Source organism: Panonychus citri, unplaced genomic scaffold, assembly GCF_014898815.1.
Source record: "Panonychus citri isolate SS breed McGregor unplaced genomic scaffold, ASM1489881v1 Contig00138, whole genome shotgun sequence".
NCBI lineage: Eukaryota > Metazoa > Arthropoda > Arachnida > Trombidiformes > Tetranychidae > Panonychus > Panonychus citri.
In genome coordinates, this window is record NW_026515543.1 from 2770474 (window position 1) to 2786146 (window position 15673).

Sequence of the window (15673 nt, forward strand, 5' to 3'; positions counted from 1 at the left end):
CGCCAAAATGAGAAAGAGAGATTTATTATTCTCTCTCATTCTCTCTCATTTTCTCTTTTCATCTCTTTCCTTTCCTCTTTCTACCTCAACTTTTTCTACGTCGTTAAGTTAATCATATTTTCCCTCTTTGGAGTAAACAACAGAAAAAAAGACAGAGAAAAGAAAGAGAGAAAACCATAACTATTGAAGTTCTCTTTCATTTTCATGTTTGTTATTCTCTAATTCGGTTATCAAATATAATGTGTTTTCTTTCAATTCCCAATCAACAATCAAAGAACAATTTAATTAAAAGGTAAGTTTACTGTTCTGTTTAATTAGAATTACAATTGGAAAAAAGAACAAAATTGTAAATTCTTTTTTCTTTTCTTCTTCTTCTTCTTCTTCTGCTTGGTGATGACAGAGAGAGAGAGAAAGAAAGAGAGAAAGAGAGGAAAATAGAAAGAGGAAAAACTCTTTACATGTACATGAGAATTTTCTGGTTTCTGGTCTCTTTCTATTCTATTTTCTTCTCTTCTCTTCTCTTGTCTTCTCTTTCTCTTCTTTCTATAAAGCAATTGATGGAAAAGAAAGAGCTGGGCAAGAACCAGAGAGAAAATAGAAAGAGAAGATAAATAAAAACGAAAGAGAAAAAGATAGAAAAAGGTGGAAAGAAATATCTTGTAATAGAAAATATTGTAACATCATCATGTTGTTTATCAATTTTCTCTTCTTCTTTTTCTCTTTCTTTCTTTTCTCTCTCTTCTTCTTCTCTCTGTCTTAATCTGTTTCTTCTGCTATTTTGTTTTTGTTATTCTCTGCATCATCATCATCTTCTTCTCTCATTTTATTTTGATATGATATTTTATTTTCTATTTCAATGTGAATTTTGTTGTTCTCTTCTTCTTTTTTAGTGTCAACTATGTGGCGACCTTGGAGAAAATCACCTGGAAATGGAACTGATTTACACAATCAGAATTATTCTGTTCCCTGTGAACAATGTGAAGCTTCATCAATATCCTTATCACCATCCACCATGAATACTTATACTACTCTTACTCCCAGAAATGCAATCTCTTCATCATCAACACTTACCTCAACCTCTCTAATTGACTTTAATGGTCACCAAAATAATCATAATCATCATTTTACCAATCGACATCCATTGATTCAAGAGCAGCCCGAAGTACTCATAATTAAAAGTGATTGTGAGTCTCTGTCCGATGATGAGGTCAAAAGTAATACTGGATCAGGTAAATTTTTCCATTTCCTATTCATCTCAATAGAATCTTTTCTTTTATTTCTATTTATAATTTATTACCATTATTAGAGTTAACACCATGTAAAAATATCTTCTGTCAGTTGTTATTATTTTTCTCCTCTGTTATCTAATATCGGTTATTATTATTACTATTCTGTTATTCAATTCTATTGATAAAACTAGTGGAAATCTGTCTCTCTCTCTCTCCGACCTATTCAAAGTTGACATTTAGTTGTTATTATTATTATTATTATTTATATTCATTCAAAAATTGGTGCTTCTTATATTTGCATTCTCAACCTAAATTATAATTGCAATTAGTCATCTCCGACTTTTGGACTAATGGACAATCAATTTTTTTAGAAAGGTTTTCTTTGTGATTACTCAATTTATCAGCAATTAAAGCCAACTGACTCAATCAGTTTCTCTCACTAAATGTTAGAATTTATTGTTCTCTATTTCTATTTATCTGTTTTAAGTGTTCATTTTGTTTTCTTTTTCTTATTTTTCTCTCTTCTCTAATTTATGATCTTGTTATTGTATTTACTTTGTTGCTTCTCTTATGTAGACTGTTATCGGACCAGATTTTATTACGACTCACCTGTATCTGGATCACCTCCTCCCCCCTTAATCTATTATCCATTGGATCAAAGATCTTATTCTGTTAGTAATGATATTTCATCATCATCATCATCAATTCCAACTTTACCTGTGGCAAGTCCTGAAGTGTTAAACTTTATAAAGCAACGTGATCTTGATCGTTTGGTGGATCGTATTGAGAATTACAATTGTAATGATACAACAGTAAACTCTTGCATTTTACCTCGAACTATGGTGGATAACGAAACCACCGAACCTTTTATACCAAATGAAGATGATATTAATAGTAGGCAATCATCATCAATGCCTATTAACTGTTGTGATGGGTTAACCTTATTAAGTGCTCTTGCTGAGCAACGAGCCCTTGAAGAGGAAAGTCGACTTGAAAGTGATAGATGTTACCCTTATCCCTATTCAGCTGATTTTAGACCAAGTGATCTATTGACAACATCATCTCCATTAACAAATATAAGAAGGTTAACCCTTGAACCACCCGAACATCGAATACAATCCGTTGAAAGGCCAATCAGTACAAGTTCTACTGATTTTAATCTAAAAGAAGACGAAACATGTTCCAATGAGCCAATATTTGAACCTCAGATAAATTCACCAATGCCAACAACATCTCCACCACCTCCCCCTGTTCTTACTGTATCGCCAAATCTTCCCTCAATCATAAAACCAGCATCTTCCATTTCATCCTGTGAGAAAAAAGACTCACCCATATTACCTCCTAAATCCCGTGAAAAATCACAACAATTATCAAAAGTAAAATCTCAAAAAATAACAAAAAAATCATCTTCTACATCTTCACCAGCACAAGCAGCAAAATCAAAATCAAAATCTGAATCATCATCATCTTCTTCGGCAGTATCATCATCATCATCATCATCAAAAACAACAACAACAACAATAACACCCATTGAACTTCCTTTGAAAAAAAGAAAGCGTCAATCATCATCATCAGTTTCATCAAACGAATATAATTTTACCCGTCGCAGTGAAAGACTATTTGTTCTGGACTCATATTATCTTTATGGTATCCAACCTCCTGATGCTCGAAAAGAATTATTCGAGAAAACTCCACCAAGATCTAAGAAATCGGCACAGAAAGAATCATCATCAACCTCTTCCATCGATTCATCCACATCGACGACCACAAACAACACAACTAAACCAATATCATCATCATCATCATTATCATCTTCATCTTCACCAACTATTAAACCTTCAATTAAAAGTAATACATCGACTATCGTTGCAACTTCTCCTTTTACCAATAATGAGTCTTGTCATCAAGTAGAAAACAATCAACAAGATGAAGTAATTCCATGTGATGCAAAAAGTGAGGAAATTGATGATTTATCAATTAAATTAGAAGATAAAAGAAAGCGTAAAAAGATGCAAATCAATAATGACAATAATAATAATACAAATTGTACCAATAATCATGTTACCTCTGTTGATAAAGATATAAAATCGACGACTACGACGACGATAAGCACAACAGCAAATATAAAACCTGTTAAAGAAAATAATGTTTATAAAATGAAGAGAAACGCAAAGTCAAAAATACGAAATTATAATGGAAATGATAACAATTCGAAATTTTTATCCGAAAACGAAGAATGGAACTGGTCTGGTCCCGGAATCAAAAAATCAACTGGAAAGCCAAAGTCAAAGAAAACCTTTTACAAAGAGATTATCCGTGGCAATGAATTAATTAAAATCGGCGATTGTGCTGTTTTCTATTCGCGATCTAAACCAAATTTACCATACGTTGGACGAATCGATTCAATGTGGCAATCAACCAATGGTTCAATGATCGTTCGCCTTACATGGTTCTACCATCCAGAGGAGACAAAATCTCATCCCAATCTTAAAGATTTAAAGGTAAACACACCAAATAATTAATTCTCTGGAAATTAAACTCTTCACTATCATTCAAATAACAAGATTACTCATAATTTTCTAATTTCTAATTTACAAATTCGATGATTAATTTATAGTTTTGTTTACTATTTCTGTCATTCTTTTTTCTAGGGAGCTCTATTCGAATCTCAACATTACGATCAAAATGATGTTCGAACCATTTTACATAAATGTTCAGTTCTACCCTGGGAGGAATATCAGTCTCGACTAAAGGATAATCCAGAGATAAACAATAATCCACAATTACCAAAGCTCTACTATCTGGCCGGTTATTATGATCCCATCAGTAGGAAAGTTCAGATATCACCTGAGATTCCATTAAAAGAAGTTTAATCAAAGGAAAAGTCCCTCTCTCACCATCTTCATCATCATCTTGTCTTAATGAAAGCAAAAAAATCAAAAAACAACTACAAAAATCAACAATGATTCACAAAAACCCTTTTACATTTACTATTTCCACCTACAACTCACCTTTTCATCTTGCGATTTACTTACTTCTTTTCTCTCTTAATTTATTTTCACTGTGTCTCTCTCTCCCTCTCCCTCTCCTACTCTTTCATCCTTAATAATTTGTAATACCAAACACTCTCTCATCTTCCTTATCGTATCCCAATAGTTTGTTACTCTTCTTCCCCCCTCTCACTCTCTCTCTCTTTCTTTCTCTTTTAATTATCACTATCCTCTTTTTGCAAGAGAAAAACAGTTTCCCTTGAAGGAGAAAAAGTTCATCATCTTTCTCACTCACAGTAACAATACTACAATTTAATTTCGTTGGAAAACATTGTACTTCTTTGCTTGTCGAATCAACAAGAAGATCGTTATGTTTAATGTCATCTCTCAAATTTTAACTGAAAACAAAAACAAAATAAAAAATGTTCCAAAATCATCTTAATTTTACTTCCCATGTCTACAATTTAATTCTAAAGAAAATATAAAGATTATCGAGACAGAAAAATTCTCTCATAATCCAATAGTTTCTCTTTTTTTTTCTTCGGATAATTGGATTACATGGACACCGAGCTTTTAATTTACTTGAATGAATCACTTATTACCTTTGCTGAGTCTTCATCTTCATCTTCATATTGAATTACGGAATACGGAAATTGAATTAGCTAATTGTAGATCTCAACAATGAATATGTGAAACCGAAACACTCTTATCGGCTTAAAGTCCACGAATCGCGCGACCAAAATTGTCCCGAAAAAGTTATTGAGATATTTAGGCTCTTCAAGCGGAGAAAAAACTTCGCTCACAAAGCAAAAAGAAATTCAGACGGACTTTTGGCCTACCGAAGGTCAATTCCCAAATCCATAAAGGTGAACTATTGTCTGAGATTCTTCGTTCTCAAAATTTTCTCTTAAAAACAATTCTATTAGTCTAACGTAATCGCCCAGTCTAACCATCTAAATTAACTAATAATCTTTCTCGATCATAAGTTATTATAAAAATCGTCGATTAGCAATTATGTTGATCGCTCGCCTCCTTGTTAACTTTAATTGTTGAAAGAAAATGAAAACATTTTCACTTATGATACTTTCCCTTAGGATTGACAATTGAAAGTTTCAATTTGAAACTTGAAAAGTGAAACTTATTTGCTTTTAACGCACACAAATAAACAATCAGTAAATCCACTCATCAGAAATGGAGTAATCAAATTGGCTCACTGATTATAAGGTAACAATTGGAATCAACTAATGTTTATAATACACACCAACGAATGTATTTTGTCAATTAACTATATCCAACAATTTAGAAATGTGATCAACTGTGTCGCCGTAAACATGTAATTGTAATTGACTTTTTTTCTCTCTCTCTCCATTTTCACCTAATCAAGTAATTAATTTTTCTCTCTCATTCTCTCCCATTTTGGTGGTGGTAACAATTTCTTTTTTTCTCTCTTATTACCAATTGTGTGTCAATTTAGATTCCAAAGGGTTAAAGAGAAATCGTCAATTTCCAATTCAGATGGAAAGTGTTTCTTCATGGAGATAACTGAATTTACTTTTGTGCTGGAAAATTGAAACAATCATAAAGTGTCGAGAAAACAAAAATGGCGACAACTTAAAATTCTTTTCTATTTTTCAATATTCTTATGTTTGTTATCCCGCCTCATCTATTTCAACCTTAATCATCATCACCCTCAAATTGTTAATCAAGTCATCAGTTAAACAACAACCTTCTTCATCTAATTACAATTAAGTTATGTGTTCACTGTTGGAACAATTTATCAACAGTTATTTTATTTATACCCGATTGTTAATTTAACGCTTTTTTCTATATTTTAGAAATTGTTTTTCTTTCCCCAAATTAATTGTTTCTAATCAATTGGGTAATTAGATTGATCTATCATTCTAATTCTAATCATCATCATCATCATCCTTCTGACAAACCAAAAGTGATTCCATCATCAATTTCACTCTAATTAGACTGTTAATCCATCCATTTAACTTTTACCAATTATCTTAATCTCAATATTTAGTGAACATTATTTACCCTCCATTTTTATATTGTTGTGATTAACGTTTTAGTTGTTTTTGTTTCCCTGTGGATGGGATAATATTTTCACGGTAGAGAAGACGAAAGTGATTAACAAATAGAAGAAAAAAAATATCATCATCATGATTGTCATTAATGAGATGAGAGATCGTGAGTTTACATCTCTACCAAACATGGATGTATTGGAAGAGATTAAGACAATTGATCAACCAGTATTGGCGATTCTTAATCCAAGAAGGCGACTTCTTCTTGACCCTGGAGTTCCTAGTGCTGTTCAAGTTCGTAGTGTTACTTATACCCTTGGAAGTGCTGATAAAATTGTGAACATTTTGAATCGCACCAACATGACAGTTCCACTTGGGGCAATTTATTCACTTCTTGGACCCAGTGGGTGCGGTAAGACAACTTTACTTAGATGTGTCATCGGGTGTCTTAAGCCACAAAAAGGATTAATCAGAGTCTTCGGTTATAAACCAGGAACCAAAGGAAGTTTTATTCCAGGTTAGATTATCTCAATTCTTACTTACAACACGAACAACATAAAGCAAAATGTTAATTTGATTTAATTTTACCCTTTGGATTAACTTACAGTTCAATTGTGGATTTGTTGTTTATCAATGTATTAATTGTTTTTTGTTGACAATTTTTCCTCAGGACCTGGAATTGGTTATATGCCGCAAGATTTTGCTCTTTATGATGATTTAACCATTGAGGAAACTTTAATCTACTTTGGTCGAGTTTACTTTATGCACAATGATTTACTCCAACAACGAATAGATTATTTAATTGAGATAATGGATTTACCCAAGAGAGGATTTTATATTAAAAATTTATCGGGTGGACAGAAACGTCGAGTCTCATTTGCCTGTTCCCTGGTCCATAAACCTAAATTATTACTTCTAGATGAGCCAACCGTTGGTGTTGATCCAATTTTACGTACTCGAATTTGGGATGTTCTAATTCATTTAACGGAGAACGAGAAAATGACCGTAATAATTACAACTCATTATATTGAGGAAACTCGGCGATCTCATATGGTTGGATTTATGCGTCGAGGTCACATTCTGGCTGAAGATTCACCGTCAACATTAATCCGTCGCTATCATGCCAAAAGTTTGGAGGATGTTTTTTATAAATTATGTGTCGCTCAGAAGCGACAATCAAAATTATGGAAACGAACCTCATCAAGGAAAAGATCAGGACTTTTCTCAAAGTATCCGCTTTCACCAAGAGACTGGAATGAACCTCCAGGAATAGTTGGTGGTTTAGGCCAAGGATTAGGAGATGGACTTGAATCAGCAGATGAATTGGAACCTGAAACACCCGAATCAGGTTTCGGTCCCGACATGGCTCTCGATTCGAGTAATGCTCATTGGTACACTAAACTTGACGCGGTGACTCGTAAAATTTTAATCCAATCAGTTCGTCAACCATCAGCCATATTTGCACAATTTATCCTTCCCCTTGTTTCACTGTTCCTTTTCTGCTGGTGTGTCGGAGGAACCCCGAAATTAGTTCCAATTGCTCTGGTTAACAATGAGAATCCACCTTACCTATCGGAAACCTATTTATCTCATATCGACAAATCGATAATTAGTTTAAGAAATTATTCCTCCCTGGAAGAAGCTCTTGAAGGTGTTAGAGCCAATAAACTATTGGCCGCTCTTCACTTTGAGCATAATTTTTCCGATTCATTGATACAACGTTCAGAAACAAATGAGATACTTTCTGATCGGGTTGTCAACGATTCGACAATTAAAATCTATGCTGATCTCACCAATAAGATTTTAGTTGTTACCTTGCTTCGTTCATTGAACATTGCCGTTCAAAAGTTTCTTCGTGATGTTTCAAGTGACCTCGGATATTCATCAGAACTTTTTACTCCCCCAATTAAGGTGGAATCAGCCATTTTCGGTGAATATCGACCTGGTGATTACTTTGCCGTTCGTGATTACGGAATTCCCGGAACTTTAATTATTTTAACTTATTCTTGTGCCTTTGGATTAACAGTTATGGTTCTTACCGGTGAGTTAATTGTTATCACTTTAATCACTATATATTTAATTCAATTTCAGCTCATCGATTACAATTTATCCTATTTTATGACAACAATCAATTCTATATCAAAAACTGACATTAAATTAGATTCAATAACAATTGATTACTTTTTTCTTAGCTAATTTAACATTGACAAAATTACAGGAGATACAGTTTAAAATGTAATCGACAATTAAGTTTAATGTTTAATTTTGATTTCAATTGATTTTCAAAATTGTTATCATTATTGTTTACTTGCATCAACAATCAAATCATTTTCTGATACAATTAAAGTTAATCAATAAATCAGTCAAGTTATTTTCAGATTTACCATAATAATCAACGAATTACATTTGATTTAATCATCATTATTAGAAAAAAAATTAATCAACTGAACTGTAGGTTGTTGATTAAGGTAATTAATTTTAATTATAAAATACATTGGATATTGATTATTGATCAATTAAAATGTAATAAAAATTATGATTTTGATCTAATTAACGAGTGAACCGAATTGATTAATTACATGTTGATTGGATTATCGGTCAACCTTTTGATTGACTTTAATCATTTGAAATTGATTATCACTCGATAATCAATCAGATTGAATCATTTCAATTAATCAGTTGACTTTATCTTTGGTATTGAAAACACAGAATTAATTAAAAGTTAGCTTATTAGTTAATCAATGAGCGATATCGTTAAATTATCAACTAAAGGAAGGAAGTTAAACTTGATCACAATTTAACCCACTAATCATAATCCTAACAATCAACATCTTAATTATGTTGATGGCCAACATTGTTATTTTAACAATCGGAGCCATCACTGGATTAACTTTAAACACTTTAATCAAGAATATATAATTCAATGAATGAGTTAATTAGTTAATTTGGTTGTTGGTTGATTACATTGTATTTACTGATTTGAATCAACAATTTATTCAACTAATCATTTGTTGCATAGTTAATAAATTTTGTTCCGCTATCGATAACCAATAACAGGACGTAAATGTATATTAATTGTTGTTAATTTAGTTTGTCAAATTTACGAAAAGTATTTATTTTTTTTGTTACTTTTAATTTAGTTCGTTCTTACACTTAATTGTTGAATAAAATTATCATGATTTAATCACAATCACAAAAGTAAATGTATTCGTGTCAAGGTAACAATTGATTGACAATTTAACTTTTTTCCTGTTGAGTTAATTCATTGATATTATCAATTTGATTGTTGATCTGAAAATCATGAAGATTCACAATCAGTGAGCAATCAACCAATTATTATAACAATTTAAGATGTAATCAAACTATTGATTGCATAATTGGAAATCAGGTCTTGTCAAAGTAATTTCACCAAAAATCAATAATCAACAATTTAATTAGACCTGCAATTTAGAGCTGAAACAATATTAATAAACGATAATGATTACAATTGGTAAAGTTAATTGTTCCCTTCTTGTCAAGGTCAATTGTTGTCTTTTTTTTATTGTTATTAAATAAATTAGACAAAAACAGTTGCTTATTAAATTGTTATCTAATGTTCCCAGTGATTAGTGACTATCCAATTCAAGCAATTAAGTTGATTAGCTTGTGGGTTGAGAAAATTTTTTCACCAATTGTTTATATTTGCTTTTCAGTTAATCACTGAATTTGTTGATTACAATTGTAATTTATAATTGATCTTATTTTGGTAATTTTGATATAATTAGATTGTCCTATTGTCCTTTGTTAACCTTATTAACGGTGTTTTTGTTTTAAGATCTAATTGATTAATTTAATAGTAACAATTTAACTTGATTTTTTTTCTCTCTCTCTCTCTTTCCGAAATTTAATTCACCATTTTAATCAATTGATTTATTTTTATCTCTTTTTCCCTTTTCTATAGTTGAAAGAGCTCGACAAATGTTTGAACGCAACTTCGTGGCCGGAGTTACGACTACTCATATAATATTAGGCCATTTAATTGCTCGAATAATATTTATGTCCATTTCGGTGGTCATTCTTTTCCTTGTGGCCTTATTTATTTTCGATGTTCCTTGTAATGGACCTTTTCTTCAAGGTTTATCACTTCTTTTTCTGCAAAGTGTCTCAGGTAAATTTAATTGAAATGAAAACAATTAACAGACAATTAGGAAGGTGAAACAATTGAACAATCAGTAGACTTAAGAAATGAAACAAACAAATGAAAGTTGAAGGTGAATTTTTTTATTCTCATGTCAGAAAAACCTTGCTAATGATTAAACATTCATATCATCATCATTTTTAATTGTAATCAATCAGATGATTAGTGTAGGCGTTTATTGAGACCTTAATTGTTGAAATGGAAACTGTTGATAATAGAACAATTTCCTTATAATTAGCGAGATTTTAGAAATAGATTGAAAAGATCTTGAAAAATAATTGTCATTTTCTAATCTGGATCAACCTTGTTGATTGAATCAACGATCAAATCTAATTAGTTGTAAGGAAATCGAAAACAAAACAGAATGAAACATTTCCTTTTCTTCAGAATTATGACAAAATTAAGATAAACAATTTAAAGTACAAATCATGTGTAGAATCTGAATAGGTTAAGATGCGAATCTGAATCATGATATTGAAAAGAGAATGAAGCAATTCAGTTAACGTAATTCTAATTACTGTAATTAGATCATATTGATTTACTAATCCAGACAAAGATTATTTAGTTTTGTATGTTAGTTGGCCAATTATTTACCTTGAGTTTGTGTGGATACCTTTTTGTTAGTATTACATATTAATTTTATCAATTTCTATCTGCTATTTAAGGTTTAACTCATGGAATGATGATCTCTTCAATGTGCTCTGAATTTTTCATGGCTGCTGTCATAAGTAATGGTATGTTACTGACGATGTTCATACTTTCTGGTGCCCTTTGGCCTGTCCAATCATTACCTTTTTGGCTCAAGAAGGTCAGTCTTGCCCTTCCGGTGACCATACCAACAGAAGCATTAAGAAGTATCCTTTCCAGAGGACTTGATCTCAACCATCAATCAGTAATGTTTGGTTTTATCATCTCAATTGGTTGGTCATTAATCTTCCTCTTCTCAGCTGTAATATTATTCAAAAAGACTCAAAAGTTGAAGGATTAAATTTGGAAAATCATCAAAAGCAAAAAAAAATCAAACTCCAAGTCCCAAAAAGGAAAACCCAAAACCCAATAAATAGGAGCCATTAATCAACATCATAGTATATTCTAAATCAATCCAACATTTATAATCAAAATTAACACCATTACATCAGCAAGACAAACACAATCACCCATAGTTAATTGGAATCAAATCAAAACAATTAACACGAGACAAAAAAACTCAACACACTCACTCATCATTATAATTAGGATCTAAATACAACAACAAACCAATTTGACCGCTATCTTAAACAATCACACTCTAACACAACTGTGCAATAACTTAAAAATCATTGTAAATCAATTTGTTCACATAATCATAATTTAATTAAATTAACTGAAAAAAAATTTTGAAAATTAAATTTTGCAAAAAGTGGCTCCATCTGGCGAGAACAATCAACACTAAAGTGACATGAGTTGGCAATGAGTCTGTCTAAATGTAGAGACACAGAGTTGAAGCCAACACTTGAATTAAAATCCGGTCTTTAAATCCGGTGAATTTTATTTGATTTAGTTATTTTTTACCTTAGAAATAAAGTTAATTAACTTGATGAGAATAGTTAATTGTTTCCACGCAGTGAACAATTTGACTGCGTCATCTTTAATCAAATGAAAGTTTTTACAACAAATTTAATACAATTGGAAATGTAAATCAACAGTAACACATCAACATTTATTTTCCTTTTTCTCTTTACCTTAAATTTTTTTGGTTCTTTGGTTGATCAATTTTCATCAATTTTCATCTTTTATTCACCATCACAATTCAAATCAAATTACAAATCGGATAATTATTTTTTCCCCGTTCTATCGGTTTCTCAGTGTCTCATTTTAATCAATTAACTGACAACAATTATCTTTCATATTCTTCATCAACTTTTAGATATTTTCAAAGCTAAGGTAAGATGCTGGTTCCATTTGCTTCACTTATCCTCTCTTTCTGTCTCTTTCTCTTTCTTTCTTTCTCTTTCCCTTGTGTATCTTTCCTATGTTTCATCTTTTTTTCTCTTACATTTATCTTGTTATTGTCCACATTTATTAATTACATTTTAATTTCTCTTCAACAGTCATGGCACCAGGAACTGGATCTAAATTTCAGTACGATGAAAGTGGCGGTACATTTTTCTATTTTCTTCTCTCATTTTTGGCTTTAGTTGTGATTCCTTGCACATACTATTTTTGGCCTTATGAGAAAAAGAAAGGTAACAATTTGTCATTTTCTTTTTTAACCTGAGACTTACCGATTTCATTTTCTTCTTTTCCATATTTAGATAAAGACAAACTTCGGGAAATAAACGCTTGTCACTGTGGCCCATGTGCGATCAAATCAAATTATCTTGAATCTAGAGAGCCATGGAAGAAGGTGAAGAATCAAGCAATGTAGGTTGACCAATTTAAACCATTTACAATATTGATATTATAGATGACAACTTTTCGCCAATCAATACTTACATTTGTCTTTTATTTTCACAGAAAAGTCGTACTTCTCCTTGGCTGGATAGCGATGATTCTTACAGCTTATAAAGTTGTCAATCTTAAACATGATTATGTTGTTTGGGATCCATTTGAAATTCTCGGTATTGATCCTGTATGTTAATCTTTTTTTTTATTTCTATTATCATGTTATCGCCCCTATTACCCATTTCTTTTTTATCCAATCCTAATTACCGTAGTTTCTTTTTCGATCTGAATGCTGAGCCCTTTGAATTTCCACCTTGTTTATATTCTATCAAGCCTTTTATGTGTCACTTCTCTACTCTGTCTTTTCTCTTGCTTGACAAACTTGACTGATTTTATGATGACTTGTCTTACCTTCTTCTTTTATTATTGCTGTTTTTTTTCTGTTATTGTTAGAGTTCATCGACTGCAGAAATCAAGAAGGCATATCGTCGATTAAGTCTTATATACCATCCTGACAAAGAAACTGGAGATGAGAAGAAGTTTCTTCTGTTAACAAAGGCTCATGCAGCATTAACAGATGATGAAGCCCGAAAAAATTGGCAACTCTATGGTAACCCTGATGGTCCTGGTGCAACCTCATTCGGAATCGCCTTACCATCTTGGATTATTGAGAAGGAAAATTCAATCTTAGTTTTAGGACTTTATGCTTTAGTTTTCATGGTCGCTTTACCAACCGCCGTTGGTATCTGGTGGTATCGATCCGTTAAATATGGAGCAGACCAAGTGCTTTTGGATACCACGTCACTTTATTATTACTTCATTCATAAGACTCATCAAATGCCATTGAAAAGAGTTTTAATGATAATAGCTGCCTCATGTGAATTCCATCGTCGACAGAACAGTGAAATCATTGAAAGGCCAAGTGATAATCTTGAAGTGAACCAATTAATTAAGGAATTACCTTATATCAATGATAACAATCGAGAGAAACCTTTATTCTTCCCATATTCTTTGAAAGCTCGTGCACTTCTCCATGCACACCTTAGTCGTATGAAACTACCTCCTGGTACTTTAGAGATTGACAAGTTGGTTATTGTGAAAAAATGTCCTCTTCTAATTCAAGAATTTGTCCAATGTGCTGGACAATTAACTATTCTAGCGCTTACTGGTCGTATTTCCCGGAAACCACATAAAGATACTCTTGAAAATGCTATGAAATTATGTAGATTAGTTGTCCAAGCTCTTTGGGACAATAAGAGCCCACTTCTTCAATTACCACATATTACTGAAGATATGCTTCGATATTTTAATACTCGTAAACGTGGAACCATCCGAAGTATTCAACAATTGGCCACAATTAAGGAAGATGAAAGAAGATCCCTCTTAAGAAGCCTTACAGATGAACATTATCATAACATAATTCAAGTGATGAGTAGAATGCCTTTTCTGGAGTTAGATGTAAAAACGGAAGTTGTTGATGATGAAGATTCAACAACAATCACCGCTGGAGCAATTGTTACATTTACAGTGACCCTGATAAGAAATTCAATTAAAATGTTGATCGATAAAAGTTGTTCTGAAGATTATGATCCAGACAAGGCTGAGCGTGATGGTGATGGTTCAGAAGAAGTTGCCAATGGAGATGCACTTCATGCACCAGAATCACCGCATTCAAAGAAACAAAATCAATGGGTTAAGAATAGAGGAAAAAAGAAGGTATCAAAACAGCAAAAGAAAAGGAAAACCTCAACAACAGAAACAATCAACACGTCAGACTAACGTCCAATCAAATAATTCAAATTTAAATTCGGGTACAGAACGAGTATTGAAAGAGTCTAAACCCACCACCACAACAATTACAACCACAAAAGCTAAAGATGATCAATCAGATGATGAGATTACCCATAGTGATGAAGAATCTGATATTTCCAAAAGTGATATTGACACTCCAACAGCGACAACAAGCACCAATAAAGAGACTAAATCATCAGCTCAACAACAAAGTAATTCAACAGTAACATCTCGAGGAGATGATGACGATGATGATGAAGAATGGAATAAATGTCAACAAAAGTTATTCAAGAGAGAGAAAATTCTTGAAACAAAATCAAAAAGATCCCATAGTGTTCATTGTCCATATTTTCCAGAGGATAAACAAGAATATTGGTGGATTTATATGGTTGATAGGAAGAAAATTGATTTAATTGCTACACCGATTTTAGTTACAAATCTTGTAGATGAAGAGCAAGTTGAATTTAAAATAACTGCTCCCCATAAACCAGGAGTTTACAGTTACTGGATAATTGTCCGAAGTGATTCCTACGTTGATTGTGATGTATCCAAACCTGTCAAGGTAAATTTACACAATCAATTGACTGTATCAGTCAATCGCTATTCCTCCAGTAACCTTTTAAAGATCATTCTAATCACAACAATTTACTAATTTCTTTTCTTTTTCTTTGTATTTTTCTCCATTTCTAGTTGGACGTTAAAGAAGCTAAAATAATTTCCGATATTCATGTTTGGGACTTATCAGATGAAGAAGAAGTGACTAGAGAGGATGACAGTGCTGTCGAAGATTCTGATTTAGTTGCTACATCCGATGAAGAAGAAAGTGATGATTAAGAAGATAAAATTATATTCTATTGCTATAATATTAATTATAATTAATATATTCTCACTTGATTGTGAGATTTTTTTCTGTCAACATCTCTGTCAACATTAAGAAAACAAAAGAGAAACTTTTTTTTTATTTATTTCGATGGTTAATTGATAAGTAATTTTCCATATTATTTAATCTTTTCTTCTTTAGATAAAAAGAGA

The 15673-nt window shown here is 31.9% G+C and overlaps 3 protein-coding genes across 5 annotated transcripts; all 3 read left to right on the plus strand.

The window, feature by feature from the left end:
- Window positions 1-88: 88 nt before the first annotated feature.
- On the plus strand, window positions 89-4661 carry LOC128392964 (trinucleotide repeat-containing gene 18 protein-like). 2 transcript variants are annotated; one of them, XM_053353058.1, is made up of 5 exons: window positions 89-292; window positions 891-1229; window positions 1806-3182; window positions 3309-3730; window positions 3881-4661. In XM_053353058.1, the coding sequence occupies exons 2-5, from the start codon at window positions 899-901 to the stop codon at window positions 4100-4102; spliced, it is 2352 nt and encodes a 783-aa protein (XP_053209033.1). In that variant the 5' UTR covers window positions 89-292; window positions 891-898; the 3' UTR covers window positions 4103-4661. The 2 variants fall into 2 exon arrangements, with proteins under 2 accessions (XP_053209033.1, XP_053209031.1); XM_053353056.1 differs by having other exon boundaries at window positions 90-292; window positions 1806-3730.
- A 652-nt stretch (window positions 4662-5313) lies between these two features.
- LOC128393279 (ABC transporter G family member 20-like) lies at window positions 5314-12256 on the plus strand. Of its 2 annotated transcripts, none has more exons than XM_053353419.1 (5): window positions 5314-5602; window positions 5694-6766; window positions 6920-8290; window positions 10190-10396; window positions 11092-12256. In XM_053353419.1, the coding sequence occupies exons 2-5, from the start codon at window positions 6388-6390 to the stop codon at window positions 11412-11414; spliced, it is 2280 nt and encodes a 759-aa protein (XP_053209394.1). In that variant the 5' UTR covers window positions 5314-5602; window positions 5694-6387; the 3' UTR covers window positions 11415-12256. The 2 variants fall into 2 exon arrangements, with proteins under 2 accessions (XP_053209394.1, XP_053209393.1); XM_053353418.1 differs by having other exon boundaries at window positions 5314-5558.
- LOC128393278 (translocation protein SEC63 homolog) lies at window positions 11931-15619 on the plus strand. Its single transcript, XM_053353417.1, is given in 7 exon segments — window positions 11931-12349; window positions 12517-12651; window positions 12721-12829; window positions 12923-13037; window positions 13304-14589; window positions 14591-15203; window positions 15332-15619. Coding segments are annotated over 6 exon segments (2400 nt in total). The 5' UTR covers window positions 11931-12349; window positions 12517-12518; the 3' UTR covers window positions 15476-15619.
- Window positions 15620-15673: the final 54 nt, after the last annotated feature.